The 19,879-nt window shown below is 43.6% G+C and overlaps 1 protein-coding gene and 1 long non-coding RNA gene across 5 annotated transcripts in view; one reads left to right on the forward strand and one right to left on the reverse strand.

Annotated features, from left to right (window-relative positions):
• atp8a2 (ATPase phospholipid transporting 8A2) overlaps positions 1-19,352 on the forward strand; it is a 241,996-nt gene extending 222,644 nt beyond the window's left edge. For all 4 annotated transcript variants that reach the window (XM_061239651.1, XM_061239653.1, XM_061239652.1 and 1 more), the window contains 6 exons: positions 895-951; positions 1,104-1,211; positions 4,512-4,600; positions 11,246-11,350; positions 15,633-15,724; positions 17,722-19,352. In XM_061239651.1, the coding sequence (XP_061095635.1) occupies positions 895-951; positions 1,104-1,211; positions 4,512-4,600; positions 11,246-11,350; positions 15,633-15,724; positions 17,722-17,816 (546 nt within the window). In that variant the 3' untranslated portion in view covers positions 17,817-19,352. The remainder of the gene's footprint in view (positions 1-894; positions 952-1,103; positions 1,212-4,511; positions 4,601-11,245; positions 11,351-15,632; positions 15,725-17,721) is intronic.
• LOC133127785 (uncharacterized) lies at positions 6,639-8,063 on the reverse strand. The gene is made up of 2 exons (XR_009708656.1): positions 7,925-8,063; positions 6,639-7,824 (listed from the first exon to the last, which is right to left on the reverse strand). It is a non-coding gene; the product is annotated as an uncharacterized LOC133127785 (long non-coding RNA).
• Positions 19,353-19,879: the final 527 nt, after the last annotated feature.

Here is a 19,879-nt window from a genome sequence, read left to right on the forward strand (position 1 = left end):
TATGTCTGGCAAACACCAGGCACTGCTCATCCTCTCGTTAATACCATCCTTACGGTGAAGCATGGTGTTGGCAGCATCATGCTATGGGGGTGCTTCATGGCAGGGACAGGGAGACTAGTTAGAATTGAGAGAAGGATGAATGCAGTCAAATACAGAAAGGTCCTTGAAGTAAACCTGCTCCAGAGTGCATACAACCTCAGATTGGGGTGAAGGTTCACCTTTCAGCAATGACCGGAAGCATACAGTGTTGGAGTGGCTTCGGAACAAGTATCTGAATGTCCTTAATCCACATAGAACATAGTTCACTGACACTTCCCATCCAATCTAACGGAGCTTGAGACGATCTGGAAGAATGGGATAAAATTCCCAAATCCAGGTGTGCAAAGCTTGTAGAGACTTATCCAAGAAGACTTGAAGCTATAATGACTAAAGGGGTACTGAATTAAGGGTCGGAATACTTCTATAAAAAGATAAAGATTTCAGTTTTTGTTTTTTAATAAATTAGCAAACATTTCTAAAAACAATAAAGTGTGCAAAAAGTGAAGGGGCCTCAATACTTTCCACTGTATATATAAAAGTATATAAAGATAATATCGTATGTAGATAAGCTTGAACAAATTCTAAAGAATCATTTAAAAATATTTTGTCCTACTAGTCCATTTTCTTTTATTTCAGTGGTCTCCTACTTATGTCTCTGCCATCACCACTTCCGGCCTGTTAACAGTGTTCAGAAATGTTATATATTCCTATTCCATAGGAAATTAATGCGGGTCCATTTGGACCCATGCCGTGCCTTCTAGGGGTATTCAATATGTTGTGCATTCTAGGGTTAAGGTTGAGTTTCCTTGGGCAGTGTGTTCAATTTACTGATGCACTTACCTCATCTCTTTGCAGTATGTGGTGGTTACTGTCTGTTTGAAGGCTGCAATGGCAACCACAGCTTGGACCAGGGTAAATGACCCCGCCCCTCCCCCTTCACAGTAAAGCCTTCAGCCCACCTTACTGGACTGTGGTCCAACTGTCGTGCATGCTCCCAACCATGCTTAATCAAGGCAAATACCTATAAACACCACTGTTATCTGATAACTCTGTGCTTCTTGCAGTTCAGCCACCTGGCTGTGTGGGGCAGTATGCTTCTATGGATGCTGTTTTTCGCAGTGTACTCTGCTATCTGGCCGTCCATCCCCATCGCACCTGACATGTTGGGACAGGTTAGTCCTGCACTTTTGTGTGTAATGTCTAATTATATTTTTTTCCTACTGGACTAGTTGAAACAGTGAGTTCATTTCACACTGTGATTTGTCAGTGTGTGTATGAGAATCAGATAAAAGCTGCAAAGTGCAAGATCAAAGCAAGGTTCAAAAAGGCTGTACTTAATGGCTTAATTAATGAATAGGTGTGTCTTGAGAATAACATACGATTAACCAATCAGAATGCCATGTTCCATTCCCTTTAAAGCTAACTACCTTTGCCATAATTGACATAATTAAAATATAAAATTATTTATTCAAACCAGTGTTGCATAGCAAGGTCAATTCTTTTGTTTTTGCTATACACTGAAGACAATTGAGTTTGAGTTCAGAAGATGTACATGAGATGAGAGATCTGAATTTCAGCTTTTATTTCCTGGTATTTTTATCTGGATTTGTTTAACAACTTAAAACATATCACCTTTTTTATCAGACCACCCAATTTTTAGGTCAGCAAAAGTATTGGAACATGTGACTGACAGGTTTTTTGTTGTCCAGATGTGTCCTGTCAGAACGATTTGTTGAACAGTAAATTGTTCTGAATGTCTACTCTTGGTTTTAGCCTTGGGTTTTTACCTGTGAAGACTGCATTTGTGCTGTAAAAGATAAACCAACATGACCAGAGAGCTGTCTTTGGGAGAAACGCAAGCCATTTTGAAGCTTAGAAATAGATCAAAGCCAAAAACATCAGTCAGTGACATCAAAAACAGCAATATAGAACCTAGAGCGGAAAACCACTCATAGTAAGAATCGGAAGGTGAGATTATAATTTGCAAAGAATTACAGCAGGGGTGTCAAACTCCAGTCCTGGAGGGCCGCAGTGTCTGCTGGTTTTTGTTGTGTTTCAGCAGGAGAGATACATTTCAAAGTCTTTAATTGGCTAAAGAGTCCACAGACCTTGTTCTCAAGGCCTTAATTGGCTGCTGATTGAAAGGAAACCACAAATACCAGCAGACACTGCAGCCCTCAAGGACTGTAGTTTGACACCCCTGAATTACAGAGATGAGCCACAAACGTTCTGGAACAAAGTTTTATGGACTGATAAGACCAAGATTAATCTCTACCAAAGTGATGGAAAGGCCAAGATATGGAGAAAGAAGGGATCAAAAACAAGCTTATCTGTGAAGCACAGTGGAGGAGGTTTCATGGCTTGGACTTGCATGGCTGCTGCTCCAGATTTCATCCCTCATGCATGTTATAATCTGTCCAATTCTAATGTGAGAATGATGGGGTCAGATCAGAATCAAAAACTAAACAGAGTTCGCTCTCTCGCCGTGGTATCAGTGTTTATTCACTTTCTTTTGACTTGATATATATTTCTACGCAGTCTCGTGGCATTCCGATGTATTTTAAGCCACTTAAAAACAGTCCTGTACTTATGCACATTATACTATATTGTGCACGCTATTTTGTCTGACACAAACTTCAATAAACTGGTTGATCGGCCATTACAGCCTTCTTCAACAAAAACCGATGATGTAGTAGGCACATGTTAAATTGTGCATGTTATTTGTGGACTGGGAAGGGATCATATATAATCATGTATAATCAATAATTATTATTATTTTGGTTCACATCTCTATTCATTATCAAATTCAGATTTTCGAGAAGAAAACTGTAGGGCCTGGACTACAGTAATGTGAACGGACATACTAACGTGCACAAGGACTATTTTCAATATCATTTCTTATTTATTTGGAGGAGGCTGAGGATATATTTATTGATGTTTATAAGTAGCTGTGGATACATACTTCAAGACAAAGTGATTGGTATTGTCAGAGGAAATCATTGGAAGGCTATTCAAGCAGTTTCATGGTTGGCACCCCAGCATCTTACGTCAAGATTTTAAATACCAAAACCACACCTGTAAATCTCATTTTTATCGAAAGGTTATGAGTATTACGCCTTCGCTGATTGTCACTCATGTGGACATGGCTTAAATTGAAAGTGGGCAGAGTTTAATCCGGTAGCCATTTAAACAGTCCCAATGAATACTATGATAACTTCTGAACCGTTCTACATAGTATAAAGGTTGTAAAGTCAAGACTTCCACCTTTACATAGAGTCATCAATTTCTGTGGTCTATTGGGGGGCTTTGCCAGTTGACATAAATTGGCTGCCATGCAAGGCACCAACCAACTCGTCAGGAGCATTTAGGGATTAGGTGTCTTGCTCAGGCACACTTCGACACACCCAGGGCAGGATCAAACCAGCAACCCTCTGACTACAAGACGTCTGCTCTTAATGCCTGAGCCAATGTCACCCTAAGAAGTTTGGACGTAAAAGTTGGACATTTTTTGTCAAAGTTGGCAAGATTTAAATAGAGTACACCCCTTCTTAATTTAGGGAAATGCTGAACAGCTAATCTTTGCTTTTATTACAAGCAGGCTAGACAATTGTAACGTTTTTTATCAGGAGCTATAACGGCTAAAGACACTTGTATCCTTTTCTGTCTTTCACTGGTTGAGCTGAGTTTTAAAAGATAGAACTTCTCCGAAAAAAACATCTCTCGCTTTTCCCCACACATGTATGTCAAATACACATGATACCTTGTGTAAATGAGACAGCTTTGGAGTTGCTGTAAGGTGTATGTGTTCACTTTGAAGGAGGTAGGTTACTGACTCCTATAGGCTTTATGCTAAGTGAACACGCTATGCTAACATGGAAATTGAGCCAGTGAATGCACAAAACTAAGTTTATTTCCCAAAATGTTTTCCTTTAAAGCCATTTAGTAAACACATGTCTTCTATACTGTATCACTTGTGCTCAGTGAGTGTATATAATTGTGGGGTGGAACAAGACCAATAAGTCAAAAAGTGTAATAAATTCCTATTAAAGTGCTCAGTGAGTGTATATGAAGTAGATCGTGCGTGAAAATCCCAGGAGATCAGCAGTTTCTGAGATACTCAAACCACCCTGTCTACCACCAACAATCATCCCACGGTCAAAGTCACTTAGATCATTTTTTCCCCGTTCTGATGGTTGATGTGAATATTAACTAAAGCTCCTGACCCGTATCTACATGACTGTATGCATTGCACTGCTGCCACACAATTGGCTGATTAGAGAACCACATGAATGAGTAGGTGTAGAAATGTTCCTAATAAAGTGCAAGGTGAGTGTATGTAACTAAATAAGTTGTCTCCCATTGCAGAAGATGGCTACTTACATTACTACTGTTCCTACTGAACACCTAAAGAACATGCCAGCAGGCTGTGGTGGTTTCAGGATGATGATTAGGATACTGCTGTTGTGTTGCAGGCAGGCAGAGTACTGCAATGTTGGAGTTTTTGGCTTGGTCTGATTCTGGTGCCAACGGCATGTTTGCTGAAGGATGTAGCATGGAATGCGTGAGTATCTCTCTTATTTACACTCCATGCACACTTGCACAGACAGTTGCTTCACCCTTTATGAAAATGAACATAAATGATTGCATAAAATAAACAATACACATAATGATTCTAATTTTCTGTTCAAACATTTGGGGAAACTACTTTACATTATTACATTACATTATTGGCATTTTTGTAGACGCTCTTATCCAGAGTGACGTACAGTTGATTAGATTAAGCAGGAGACAATCCTCCCCTGGAGTAATGCAGGGTTAAGGGCCTTGCTCAAGGGCCCAATGGCTGTGGGGATCTTATTGTGGCTGCACCGGGGATTGAACCACCAACCTTGCTGGTCCCAGTCTTGTAGCTTAACCACTACGCTACAGACCGCCCCTACTTTCACTCAAATTGTATTTATAGTAGTAGTATTATTATCATTCTCAAAGCACAGGTGTCAACATTATTGGCATCCCTAAAGACTATAGTGTGGTTTTAATGTTAAATATACAACCACAAACACTATAGTGTCTGTTTCAATTGATTTATTTCTTTAATTGATCTCTGTCTCCAGAAACTGCATTGCCTTCCATCATTTCTAGTTTGAGGATTGTCTCCTGCTTAGTCTAATCAACTGTACGTCGCTCTGGGTAAGAGCGTCTGCAAAAATGCCAATAATGTAGTAATGTAGTTTCACTTGGGTAAATATATGAGGCGGCACACATGTAAAAATCCCTTTACATCAAAAATCAAAAAGACTAAAATGTAACTTTTGGCCATTCGCATCCTTTTTTCACAACAAGAGACGTCAGCTTTCAAGGAAAAGGACCTCATGCCCACTGTATAATATTATGGTGGATCATTGATGCTTTGGGGCCCTTTTGCTGCTGGCTGCCTCCAGGCTTTTGTTAAAATTAAATGGCATTATGAATTTCATCATATATCAGGATATTTTAGCCAAAAACCTGCTTGCCTCTGCCATCAGGATGAGACTGTAGATGGAAATTTCAACAAGACAATGGGCCCCATCCAGGAATCACGTAAAAACATGTTTGTTCTTAAATTGCTTGTACGAGTGATTGAAGAGAACTCAGTGCGTTCTCTCAAGTTTCTCTTATTTAGCATTTGTTCTTTGCTATGAAGTCGTCCCAACCTGTCGTACCAATAATCTACACTTAAAGGTACAATAGGCAATTTCGGACATCTAATGGTCAAGAGAGGAATTGCAGCAACAATCACCCTTAACCACAACACTGTTTATCCCACCCCATTCTCTGTGAACATGCTGACATTGAACCCCCCTCCCCCCCACACTGTGGGAATTATCATTAAAAAAAGGCTCACTGACTTGTTGACTCACCCTCTGTCTGTGTTAATAGTCTTTGGATTTCAAAATATACAGTTGACAGACCGACACTCTGTACTAAAACACTGTATAGCTGTACAATGATTCAAGCTAATTGGTTGAAAATTGGTTCTAATTGCCACAGTGTTGAATTCCCCCCCGCAATTAGAACCAATTTTCAACCAATGAGCTTGAATCATTGAATCATCATGTTTCCGTGGTCATTTAGGACAGTTTTCTGAAGTTACAAGCATTTGTTGAATCTGACGTGGCACACACTTAAGAGCCCATCATATGAAAAGTGAGTGAAAGTTAAGATAAGAATATGAATATGTTCTTGCATGAGGCCCAATGACCCCAAACATACATCAAATTCAATACAGAAATGGTTGCAGTAACACAAAGCAGCCTCAATTGTTTGTGGCATGGATTCCACAAGATGTTGAAAACATTCCTTTTTTTTTTTTTTTTACTTGTGCATAAATGTACAATTCAGGACAGTTATACACAAGAGAATATTTAACCAATGTGCAGAAGATGTTTGGAAACCCCAGGGGGCTTCTAGAACCTCACCTAAAAAAGTATATATACATTATTTTAATTTAAGGATACTGTTACGACCTGGTACTCACCGATGTTTCAATAACAAAGAAAGTTGATTACGGCGTAACATTCACTATCACACTATCAAAAAGAAGTAACCAGTACGCAGCGTTATAAAGAAGTAAGAGAATGTTTAATAATTACAAAGCTAAATAGAGTCCTATACTAATAATATCCTTGTTAATTAAAGGTCCGTGATTCGGAAGTCTCACCGTCTTAAGTTGTTCTACAACGGGGTGAAATTCTCCTAAGTTCGGTCTCTTAAAGATCTTCTTAAAGTCACAGACAACGTGTTGGTAGCAGAGGTCAAAGTGGCGTAGCTTCCAGCTGCATGTGAATTGACGTAGTCCCGCTCTTGACAGCGTGCAGCTCCTATATAGTTGCATTCTTCTTGGCATGTGTTGCTCCGTGACGACCGCTGGCATTCTTAGCAACGGCTGCATCTGGTCCGGTCTCCAACGTGACGAGATGCTGCATCCTCTTCGTCCAAGTGTGTCTCTCAGCAATGGAATGCATGCTCCCCTCCACCTGTATGGGGAAACACAAAAACACAGCAGTACGCAGCCCAAAACAGCCAAAAAGCAACAGCATTATACATCCCAAAACACAGGGACATAACACCCCCACCCTTAAGACAATGAATATCTCCCTATTCATTGTCACATTCGTAAGTCCGGGACAATGCATCAGCAACAGCATTATCACGTCCACGGATATGCCGAATATCCAAATCATAAGCCTGCAAAAATAAGCTCCAACGCATGAGACGCTGATTCTGATTACAAATGCGGTTAAGGAAAACTAGTGGGTTATGATCTGTCTGTACCACAACAGGGCGTAAAGAGGAACCTACATGAACATCAAAATGTTGTAATGCAAGAACCAAGGCTTCCTTTTCTATTGTGGAGTATAAACGCTGATGTTGATTGAGCATCCTAGAAAAGTAGCATACTGGGTGGTCAATACCGTGAGCGTCTTCCTGAACCAGAACGGCTCCAGCCCCACAGTCACTTACATCCACAGCAAGCTTAAATGGGCGCGTAAAATCTGGCGCGGAGATAACAGGTGTGCTGACCAGCAAGGCCTTCACGTTCTCAAATGACCGTTGACATTTCTCAGTCCACTTAAAAACTGTTTTAGTGCTGAGCATATCAGTTAATGGTGAGACAACCGCAGAGAAATTCTTACAAAAGCTACGGTAGTAACCTACCATGCCCAAGAATCTCCGCAACTCTCGACGGGTCTTGGGAGCCGGGAATGTAATTACTGCCTCCACCTTTGAGTCCACCGGACGTACCTGTCCACATCCCACAACTTTGCCCAAGTACATGTCACTCGCATTTTGCCAAGTTTACTGTTAAATTGGCAGCAGACAAGCGGTCAAAAAGATCTCCTACCTGTTTTACATGCTCGGTCCAAGAAGCGCTGTAAATGACCAGGTCATCTAGATACGCTTTGCAACCTGGCAGGTCAGACACGACAAGGTTAACCAACCTCTGAAACGTAGCAGGAGCATTCCTCATACCAAAAGGCATCACCGTATACTGCAGGAAAGTATCTGGTGTAACAAAAGCAGAAATCTCCTTTGCACGTTTTGGCAGGGGAACTTGCCAGTAACCCTAAAGCAAATCAAACTTGCTTACATAAGCAGCCGAACCCACTCGGTCAACACAGTCATCCATTCGAGGTAAAGGGTAACAGTCAGGTTTAGTGACGGTATTTACTTTCCTGTAGTCTGTGCAAAAACGAGAAGTGCCATCGGGTTTGCCAACGAGCAGGCAGGGAGAACTCCAATCGCTTGAGCTAGGCTCAGCTATGCCATTCTGTAGTATGTAGTTCACCTCCTTCTTAAGCTGTGCTCGTTTCTCTGGGTTAACACAATAAGGGTGCTGTTTAATTGGGGAATAGCCACCTACGTCGATGTCATGCTCTATAAGGTGAGTGCGGGTAGGCACATCAGAAAACAGAGACGGGTGCGAAGGAATAAGTCCAGTGATGTCTGCACGCTCAGTACTAGACAGATGGGACAGCTGCACCTCAAGGCTGCGCAGAAATTCAGAATTCTGCAACCTGCCTTCCGTCATTCTCTTTGGGGGTACAAGCACATCTCCCTCCTCCTATTTGGTAGGAGCAAAGATAACACCCGACAGTGCCACACCTTTCACCTCACTATCCTCCTCGGCTTGGCGATCTAAGTAGGGCTTGATCATGTTGACGTGACTCCTTTTCCTGCAATCAGGAGTGGCTATCAGGTAGTCACGGTCACTCACTCGACGTTCAATCAGGTAAGGGCCGCTATAGCGCGCTTGCAAAGCGGATCCCGGAATGGGCAGGAGCACCATGACCTTATCACCAGGTGAGCAGTTACTGGTTACCAGACTTCGTCTGTGGTAACAGACCCACACAATCAACAAGAATCCTTTCGAACAGCTCCCCAACCACTGGAATAGGGTACAATGGAGCTGGCGGAATCTTGATTTGGCTTCCCTGTAACCTGGCACACAGAGCACGTCTCACAGTACCTAGCGACATCCTTCTTCAAACCAGGCCAAAAGAAGTGCTTTAGGACACGGTCATAGGTCTTATTGATGCCCAAATGTCCAGCAAGGCAGCTATCATGAGCTAGGTTAAGTACTTCCTTGCAAAACGCAGAAGGGACCACGATCTGTTGATTGACGCGCCAATCATCAAGAACTGAAGGGTCCAACGGTCTCCACTTACGCACAAGCGCTCCATTCTTTATAAAATATGCCATTGGCACTAAGGTAACTTCCTCTTCAGGAATTGCCTTTTCAAAGAGAGAAGAAAGCTCTGGATCCTTCCTCTGTTCCTTAACAAGCTGCTCTCAGGATAGAGACAGCTTACTAACCCCCTCAGCACATTCAGCCTGCTTCAGGTCAGAGGTACCTGCCAGTACCCCCGGGTGAGGTCCAGGGTGCTGAGGTAGCAAGTGGGTCCCAGCCGCTCGATCAGCTCGTCCACCCGGGGCATGGGGTTGGCGTCATACCGTGATATTTCATTCAGCCAGTCATTGCAAAACCACCAACTTCCGTCCGGTTTTTGGACCAATACTACCGGGCTGGACCAGGCGCTTTGGGATTCCAGGTCCAGCATCCTCGCCACCTCCTCCCGGATGGCCTGCCTTCTCACCTCCGGGATGCCTGTGGGACCTCACATATAGAGAACAGTAAGTATGGTAACAAATAGTCCCAGTCCTTACCATCCGTTGTTATAATCTTCCTCAGCATCAACTTTAGGGTTTTGTTGAACCGTTCTACCAGCCCGTCAGTCTAGGGGTGGTAGATGGACGTCTTCACTTGGCGGACCTGGAGCAGGCGGCACATCTCCTTCATCACTCCCGACATGAAGCACGAACCCTGGTCAGTCAGGACCTCTTCAGCGATCCCTACCCGGCTGAACAGGAGGAACAGCTCCTTTGCGATGTTCTTTCCTGTCGCGGCCCGCAAGGGTACGGCCTCCGGGTAGCGGGTGGCGTAGTCAACGACCACCAAGATCTAACGGTGACCTCGGCTAGACTTGGGTAGGGGTCCCACTATGTCCATGGCGATTCGGCAGAAGGGCACATCTATAATGGGGAGAGGGATTAGTGGATTTCGATACGTCTCCCGGGGGCTGTGAAGTTGACACTCCGCACATTGTCTGCAGTAGTTCTCCACGGCTCTTTTGATGCCGGGCCAGTAGAACCGGGCCAGGATCCGCTCGTACATCTTCTCCCATCCCAGGTGGGCCCCCAGCGGGTGGGTGTGGGCGAGATAGAGCACCTTGGAGATGTGGGTCTGGGGTACCAGGAGTTGATCTATCTCTCAGTGGTTAACGGTGCAGGTTCGATAAAGCAATCCATTTTTCACTTTGAAATACGGGGAGGCCGGTCTACTCACCCTGCCTTGTGGGACGCCCTCAATGTAAGCGGCTGCTCTCCAGGCCTGGGCGAGGAGGGGGTCTTGCAGGTGGGCGGAGCCAAAATCCGTTGGGGCCATTTCTAATTCGGGTTGGAACTCGCATCGTCTGTCTTCTCCCCCCTGGGGGTGGGGTCTCCTCCTCAGCACTCTCCCCAGCTGGGGCTACCCAAACCGGGTGTGGTTCCCGCTGGCCCTTTCTGCGGGGTCGGGGGGTGGGGGCTGGTCTCTCATTCCAGTAGCTCTCTGTTCTGGGCTGACAGAAGTGGAACCCAACATGGTCTTCTGAAGTTGTAGCCCATCCGCCTCAAGGTTCAACGTGTTGTGCGTTCTGAGATGCTTTTCTGCTCACCACAATTGTGCAGAGTGGTTATCTGTGCTACCATAGCCTTTCTGTCAGCTCGAACCAGTCTGGCCATTCTTCGTTGACCTCTCTCATCAACAAGGCGTTTCCATCCACAGAACTGCCACTCACTGTATGTTTTTTGTTTTTCGCACCATTCTGATGGTTGATGTGAACATTAACTGTAGCTCCTGACCTGTATCTGCATGATTTTATGCATTGCACTGCTGCCACATAATTGGCTGATTAGGTAATCGCATGAATACATAGGTGTACAGGTGTTCCTAAGAGCTCAGTGAGTGTATATGCAGTCACACAGAAATTTACGTATTTATAAACACCTACTAACACATACAGAAAACCCACAGGTACAGTCAAAAGCACAAACACACATTAAACTGGTGCACATATGCCTGATGTACTCACTGATGCACATTAATCTATGTATCTTTCTGTAGGGGGCGCCGTACTTTTAGGAAGTCTCTACTGGAAGAGGTACAGGAGCTGGAGGCACGGGCAGTGGATCCAGGAGCAGCCGTGCTGAGAGATGCCAGCGGCCGCAGGTCAGTTGTGTATGCATGCCTTTATATGTGTGAGCCTTTCCAAAAGCTTTGTATTTTACCTGGAAGTCTCAGATTGCCTACTCCAGACTGTGGCGTGAATAAGATGGCTTGAATAACACATGCTCTAATGTTTGGCCGAATGCTTCACAGGGGCAAGGACAGAGTCTGCAACAGTTAGAAATAAAGAGTTACACAGGTACCCAGGGCTTGCCCCAGTGTGGGAGTTTGCAGTGATATCTATCTTTCACTGACTACATCCATGCATGCTTCCCTTTAATTTATCTTCTTGTTTTCATCTTGTTTTGTTTCTCACTCTTATTCACTCTCTCTCTACAGTCTTCTGTCAGGTATCCATGAGTGCACGCAGGTTTGCACATCTATAAGACTTGTGGCCTATGCTGTCTCTTCAGTGTGCTGTATTGTCTATAGAGACAGACTGTCTGTGTGTGTTTGTATGCTACAGCTGTTCCCCCAGTGTATAGAGTTAGTGTGATGATGTATTTTTGTCGGCCAACCCAACAGTGTCTTCAGTGTCTTATCCCATAGGGATTTCAATTTCTGCCAAATATAACTTTTGTGGTTAACATGTGCTTAAGAGAGTTTCAAGTTTTGTTCTACGAGATAAATTACATCTCAACCGTGTATTTCTATGCTGTTATGCACTTTAAAAAAGCAAGTTGTTACATTGAAGCTACAATAACAGTCGTATTTCTCCAGCCACCACCCATGTTTCCTACCAGCAACATTGCCGGTTGTAATATAGCAGTTTCAATCTAGCAACTTACTTTTTTAAGGCACGTGACAGATTCGAAATTCACGGTTACAATATTAACGGATGTGTATGTATCTCGTGGAACGAAAAGCAAAACTCTCTGAAGTGTACGTTTGGCACAGATTTAATATTCGGCAAAATTAATCGAAATCCCTATGGGAAGAAAGCGTGGGGAATCTGCTGAGGGAACCCATAGCTCACAAATGCTTACTGTCTTCTGGGTTTTAGGACTACAAACTATAGCACTCTATAGTCTTCATATCTTAATATATGTGTTGTTGTCTTGGGGGCAGACCCCCAACCCCCAGCTCTACTTCCTGCTTGGGCTATTTTATGCATTTTTATTTTTTTAATCCCACCGGAAAATCCCACATGAACATCTAAATATGTCAGCAGATTCCTCCTATACCACATCCGGAGAATCCACCCCATTCTCACCCCCTTCTCGACCCAGCTCCTGGTCCAAGCGATGGTTTTGTCCCACCTGGACTACTGCTACTCTCTCCTGGCTGGCCTCCCAGCATCCGCCATCAGACCCCTCCAACTTATCCAGAATGCAGCAGCTCATCTGGTCTTCAACCTTCCCAAACACTCTCATGTCACCCCCCTGCTTACTTCCCTCCACTGGCTGCCTGTCATGGCTCGCATTAAATTCAAAGCATTGGTGCTAGCCTTCCAAGCAGTTAAGGGGTCAGCCCCAGCTTACCTCCAAAAGATTATCAGACCCAACAAGCCTGCCAGACCTCTCATTCGGCCACCACAGGACGCCTGGCGCCTCCCCCTCTCCACACTTACACCGCCCACTCACGACTACTGTCTGTTCTGGTTCCATGGTGGTGGAATGAACTCCCTGTGGAGGTCAGAACAGCAGAATCTCTTCCCATCTTTAAGCGCAGATTGCAGACGCACCTCTTCAAGCTTCACCTCTCCCCATCCATCCCAACCGTCCCTGTAAACCTTAAATGCGGTCTTTACTTGTGTTATTTACTTGTGTCATTAGGATGATACCTTTGCTAGTTTTGTTTGGCTAGGTAAGCTGTTTATTCATATTTGTGTGGTGTGGTTTTATTATTTAAATAAATAAATAAAAGCAATTCTGACGATCAAATTGGCCTTATCTTTGTTGTACGGGTAGCAGTTGAAATTGTACTTCCTTCTAGGGTCTTTCAGTGCACTTATCCCTGGTTATGGGTATGCACTTTGCACTTTGTTGTACATTACTCTGGATAAGAGCGTCTGCCAAATGCCATTAATGGAATGTAATGGATGATCAATTTGGGGAAATACGGATTCTAGATGCAGCACGAAGCGGATATAGTAGAAAGAACACTTTGTGAACCATAGGAAATGTCATACAATAAAGCCATAAGTGCACCACAGCAACACATTTAAAAAGCAGATATTCTGCGATAATTAGTACTGCAGCATTGAATTTCCTGTGTATTTGCATTCGTAGCCCCCAGAAATATACCAAAAATTGCTATTACTAGCTAGCCCAGAATGTAAACAGGAAATAATACGCAGCCACAAAAAATAATTCTTTCAATTATCCAACTATAAAGCATGTGAATGTGTAGCTTGAGTTGGATTGCTCAGTTATGATATGTACCCAACTCAGAGAAAACTAAGGATCCAACATCACTTGAAAGCAGGATCAATTCAAACTATAGCTAGGCCTAGGTTAAAGTTTGCTAGGAACACATAATGACAACATTAAGTGTTGCGTTGTCTTAATGCCATTGCATGGATAACGTTACTAAATTAGACACAGATGCTCCATGTGTTTCTGGGAAAATAGACATTCTGTCAGGTTTGGGGATAGAGGAACCAAGCGCAGACTTCAGAAAATGGCAGGTTTAATTAAGCCGGCAGATAAAAGGGGTAGACAGAGCGTAATCCGAAAAAACAGGCAGGGTTCAAAAACCGGGTGGTCAGTCCAAACGGGTCAGAGGTACAGAAATTACAATCCAGAGAGAAAGTCCAAAGAGCCAGGCAGGTGTCAAAAACAGGCTAGAACGGAACAGAACAGAGCACAACCTTACACAGGGGAAACAGAACTGACAAACAAAACAGGCAGGTTTAAATATGCTAACAAATGGAATAAACAATTAACAGGTGTGGGTGCTGGGGAAGAAATGATGAAAGACAATAAGAAACAGCTGGGACAAGACAGGAAGGAAATGCATATAAGGAGTGAGGGGCAGAGACGTAATGGGGAGAGAGGTAAAACAAGGACCCAAGTGAAAGCAGAGAACATCGAAAAAGGGAAAAACTATAGAAGAACTATACATTCATGAGTTAAATACAGCCTAGCTTAACATCAACGTAGATGCTGGGAGGTGGTGGTGAAATGAGGATATCCCATGATATGGTACCTAACTTTCGATTGCTTCTAACCACGACATGGTAGCTTGAATTAATTGACGTTATATTACTGTTACTGTTATAGCTAGCACCAGACAGCTAGGTTGTTCTTGATCGATGGAATACCATTCTTATTGCAGACTACATGTCCATTTGGATTCAGATCTTATTGCATAGGCTATTTGGCAGCAACTAAATGAATAAAAGTATGCAGGATTGGCCAAGAGATTTAGCTGTTTTTCACGAGGTAGAAATGTGATCTAAGTGACTTTGAGCGTGGAATCATTGTTGGTGCTAGACAGGGTGGTCTGAGATTTACAGTTTCCACCCTGTACTCATGGAAAAGAGCCTCCTTATCCACCAGTCAGCCTAATCCACAGAGTATGCAGTGAACAACCAGAATTTGACTGACAGGTGTAGGTTTTGAATAAGCTGTTCAAACAGCAAGTCTACCCAGGGGACTAGCTCAAGATGGCTAAAGATAAATGCAAAAATACTAAGAAATACTAGAAAGCTTACAATATATTGAAACTAAAACTCCTCCAGCCACCTAATAATATAGTACCTCCATTACTCCTCACTGAGTCAAGTTTTTTAGCTTTGTCAAGAGATCTTGACCCATGTGTAAAATATTGGACCCCCCTCGACAGATGTGGCCAATGTACTCAATGCAACGTTATCAATGCATCCCCTGAAATATCCATGTGGTTTGGCTTACATGGGTGTAAGCCATTTGCTCAAAACAACAATCACAGAGCATAGGAGCAACATTTGAAACCGGGTGAATTTGAAATTTTACCTGACAGAGATCCCAAGGGATCCCATTGTCTGTTTTGCACAATACATCTATGTGTCAGAGCTCATGAGTGTTGCAAGCTTAAGTTGTATTTATCATTCTGTTCAGCACCTCAACTATTTAGGATTGTGGTTTTTTTTTTTTGGAAGCTGATTCAAACTGCAAACTGATTTCTAATGTATAAACAGATCATGCTTAGGAACATTTGTTTGGGCATTTGTTCCTTCTTTGTAGGAACATTTTCGTAAAAGATTGTATGTTTAAATTGTAAGTTTTTGTGCTGTAGTTTTAAAAAGTTTTGTTGAAATGTTGTCTGTGTCAAAGCTTGCCTCTCTTTTCTCTCTCCCCAGTCTGAATGAGCGTGCTCATTTGCTGACCCGTGTCTTTAGAAAAACGCCCTCCAGTCTGGGCCCCTCCAACTCCATTCAGCAGCCTGTCTCACGTGAGTCTTCACTTATCTGTTCATCACTGATGATGTGTTGTACATTTGTGTTGTGTGCACAGGCTTACAAGTTGTGTGCTGGGGTTCAAGGTTTAGGTCAGGCACAAGTGCATGGGGTATGCCACATGGCAGTGAGCTCCATAATTGATTTTAAAGTGACACGTTTGTTGTAATTTTGGTTCTGCACTTTAGCACTTTGGGTTTGAAAGAATACAATGACTATGCGTTGAAGTGTAGACTGTCAGCTTTAATATGAGGGTATTTTCTTCCAGGTCGGATGAAACGTTGTGAAATTGTAGAACCACAATTTTCGGGCATCAAAAAATATTGGACAGTTAACATAATGTACAATAAAAGGCCGCGGTGGCGCTACAGACTAAGATGCACCAGACTTGCGGTTGCAGTTCGTTGTAGTTGCACACCGGGGACCGGGGTTCGATTCCCGGTCCTGCCAAAAGCCAAGTTTGGCCGGCTCACGTGGAGCGGCTGCCCCAGAGGGAGGGTCTTGGCAGGGTTAGCTGATCGCCGCACAATAAGTGCCTCGGACGCCTAAGAACCAGGGACATGATTAGACAGATGAGACATCTTGAAGAAGGCGTGTCACTCTTCCTCGGCCCGCCAGGGGGCGGGGTGTGGACGGTGTATCTAACACTAACTCGAATTGAATTAGAGGAGGGTACAATTGGCTACTAAATTGGGAGAAAAGGGGAAAATCTGAAATAAATTAATTAAAAAATAATGTAGAATAAAGTAAACATTTTGAATATTTAGTTGGATATCCTTTGCATGCAACGACTGCTTGAAGTCTATGATGCATAGACATTGGGTATCTTCCCTGGTGATGCCAGGCCTGTACTGCAGCCATCTTCAGTTCATCCTCTTCAGCATGTAAAATGCATGTTCTTGCAATGTTCAACGACTCTGCCAGCCAGGATTTTCCACTTTTTGGCCGTTGCATGATGCATGATGCCGTCCAATAAGTTTGGAGGCATTTCCTTTTATCTGAGCAGATTCAATATTTCTGTAGACTTCAGAATTAATTGTTTTACTTCTGTCTGCCGTCACATCATCGATGAAGACAATTGAGTCCTTTCTACTGGCAGCCATACAGGCCCAAGCCATAACACCCCCTCCACCATGTTTCAGGATAAGGTGGTATGCTTTTGATCATGGGCATTTCCTTTATGTTCCTCTTTCCATCTCTGTGGTACATGTTAATCTTTGTCTCATCTGTCCACAAGACTTTGTTCCAGAACTCTTGGGGCTCTTATAGGTGCTTTTTAGCAAACTGTAATCTTTCTTATCTTCAGGATCTTTTGACATAATTGAGTTTCACTAGTTGTTGCTCTGTTCTGTTCCATTCCATTCTAGCCTGTTTTATGTCAGTTATTCACATTGTTCCTGTTTTATTGATTTTAATTTCTGAACCATATGACGGCCAGCTTAATTTGCATTGATGTCACACCTCAAAAACAATCTCCAAAGGCAATTGCAAAAAATCAACAGCCTTCTTCTGCTTTCACAAATGAATACACCTGCCTAACGAAACACATCTGTGAAGCCAATTTAACAAATACTTGTAGTACCTTAAAATGGGGGGACCCATTTACCTAAGGTGCCGTCATTTCTAAATTGTTCATCCGATGTGGATGAAAATACCCTCACATTAAAGCGGACAGTCTGAACTTCAACCTCATTGTCATTGTTTCAAACTCAAAGTGCTAGAGTACAGAACCAACATGTACAGAACCAAAAATGTGTCACTGTCCAATTAATGAAGGTGCTCACTGTTGCTGTATAAATATATGAGTGCAGATATATTTAAGTGTTTTGCAAGTGTGTGAAATGTACCTCAGAGAACCAAACGCATCGGAAATTAAGGTTGTTCGGTATGCAGAAATTTTAGGAACAGTTGTTCTGAAGAAATTTTAAATACACCAGTTTTACTCTCTCTCTCTGTCACTCTCTCTCTCTTTCTCTCTCTCTCTCTCTTGCAGATGGCTATGCTTTCTCACAGGAGGAGCATGGCGCAGTGTCACAGTCCCAGGTGGTGCGGTCCTACGACACCACACGTCAGCGCCCAAGTGTGTAGCCCTGCCTAATTCCACCCCACCCCAACCTACAACAAACCCCCCTCCCCCCCACAAACACACACATACACAGACACATACACACACACACACATACGCACACACACACATACATACACACACACATACGCATACACAGACACACACACAGACATACATACACACACACACACATACACACACACACACACACAGACACATACACAGACACACACACACACAGACATACACATACACACGCACACACACAGACACACACACACACAGACACTAATGGCCCACTGAACTGCTTTGCAGCTGTTGGGGAGTTTTGGGAGGGGCCACGTTGAGGGTAGAGATGGATGCTTTGACCCTCCCCACTGTGGCCTGACTGGGGCTCTGATCTCACAAATACAAGACCTTGGGGGGAGGGGGTAGTGGGATGCGGTTGCTGTTGGCCCTCAGTTAGTCCTGAACATCATGAGAAACACTCACTGACTGGTTGTGATTGTATGTGTGCATGTATATCACTTTGTGACTGTGTGTGTGTGCATTTCTGTGTGTGAGAGAGAGAGCAAGTATTAATGTGAGAGTCTATCAGTGTGTGTAGACTTATATATTGGTATAAGTGTATGCCTGAAAGTGTGCGTGCACGTTTTGTGTGTTCTCTGTGTGCACAGGTGAATGTATCTGTGTGCTTGTGTATGTGTGTGTGTGTAAGTATATGGATGTATTTGTGTGTGTTTGTGTGCCTGTGTGTGTTTGTGTGCCTGTGTCTCCCTGGGTTTAACACATCACTCATTAACATGGTGATGAGAGGGGGGTTTAACTGTTAAACAGAACATTCTAGTCTTGAGGAATTTCTTTAGGCCCTTCCCCACCCCCGGCATCCTGCCAAAGATGAAGTGCAGGGCTATAACTGTGTCCAAGCTCTAGTACATTGGATGTCCTGACTCAGACAGGAATCTGCACCTCTGTACTCCATGCTTGCTCTGCGCCATCTCCTCATTGCACGCTCCCTCCTGCCTCTGTCCTGTGATATACTTCCCCCTGCGAGCCCAGCTCTAGGGCCCACGTGTGTACCTGCTGTGCTTGCACCACGTTTTCCTCAGTCTGTTGGGAAAGCTCAATAAAGTACTCTTGTGTTCTCTTTTTTCTTTAATGAGTGTTTCCATTTCCAACACATGAAAGCATTAGGGCTAAGCAATAAACCATAACAATAATCATTTCATATTTTTGAATGCAATAACAGTCATCACCGCCATGCAGCTTATCAGCTTTCAGTCTTTTTCTGTTCTTTCCCCCACAAACATTTCATGTAAGTTTGGAGGTTCACTATCACATCAAGTATGATAATAGGAAATGTAACACATGTAACACATTAATATGACCCTCATTGTGTAATGAGTAGTGGATTGGGTGTCAGTGAGTTGTGGCAGTTTTTCCAGTATGTTTGGATGATGACGTTTCTGGTTTGTAACAGTAAAAAAAACAAAAAACATTTGAGTTAATTCCCTGCAATCTGTGTGATATCTTTAATAAATGCTTGGAACATGGCACGTGTTGGCTAATTAGCATCCTTGCTAGCACACAAAGAACATCCATCCATCCATCCATTATCTGAACCCGCTTATCCTGATCAGGGTCGCAGGGGGGCTGGAGCCTATCCCAGCATACATTGGGCGAAAGGCAGGAATACTCCCTGGACAGGTCGCCAGTCTATCGCAGGACACACACACCATTCACTCACACAGTCATACCTACGGGCAATTTAGACTCTCCAATCAGCCTAACGTGCATGTCTTTGGACTGTGGGAGGAAACCGGAGTACCCGGAGGAAACCCACGCAGACACGGGGAGAACATGCAAACTCCGCACAGAGAGGCCCTGGCCGACGGGGATTCGAACCCAGGACCTCCTTGCTGTGAGGCGGCAGTGCTACCCACTGCACCATCCGTGCCGCCACACAAAGAACACATGGATGAATACGACTTGGCATTCATGCATCGGAACAATTGATGTCAGCAGATTAAATGTATGATGGAAAGAATGAATGAGATAGGAGGACACATATAAACTGTTAAAA

The sequence above is a fragment of the Conger conger genome, chromosome 4 (assembly GCF_963514075.1).
Source record: "Conger conger chromosome 4, fConCon1.1, whole genome shotgun sequence".
Classification (NCBI taxonomy): Eukaryota; Metazoa; Chordata; class Actinopteri; order Anguilliformes; family Congridae; genus Conger; species Conger conger.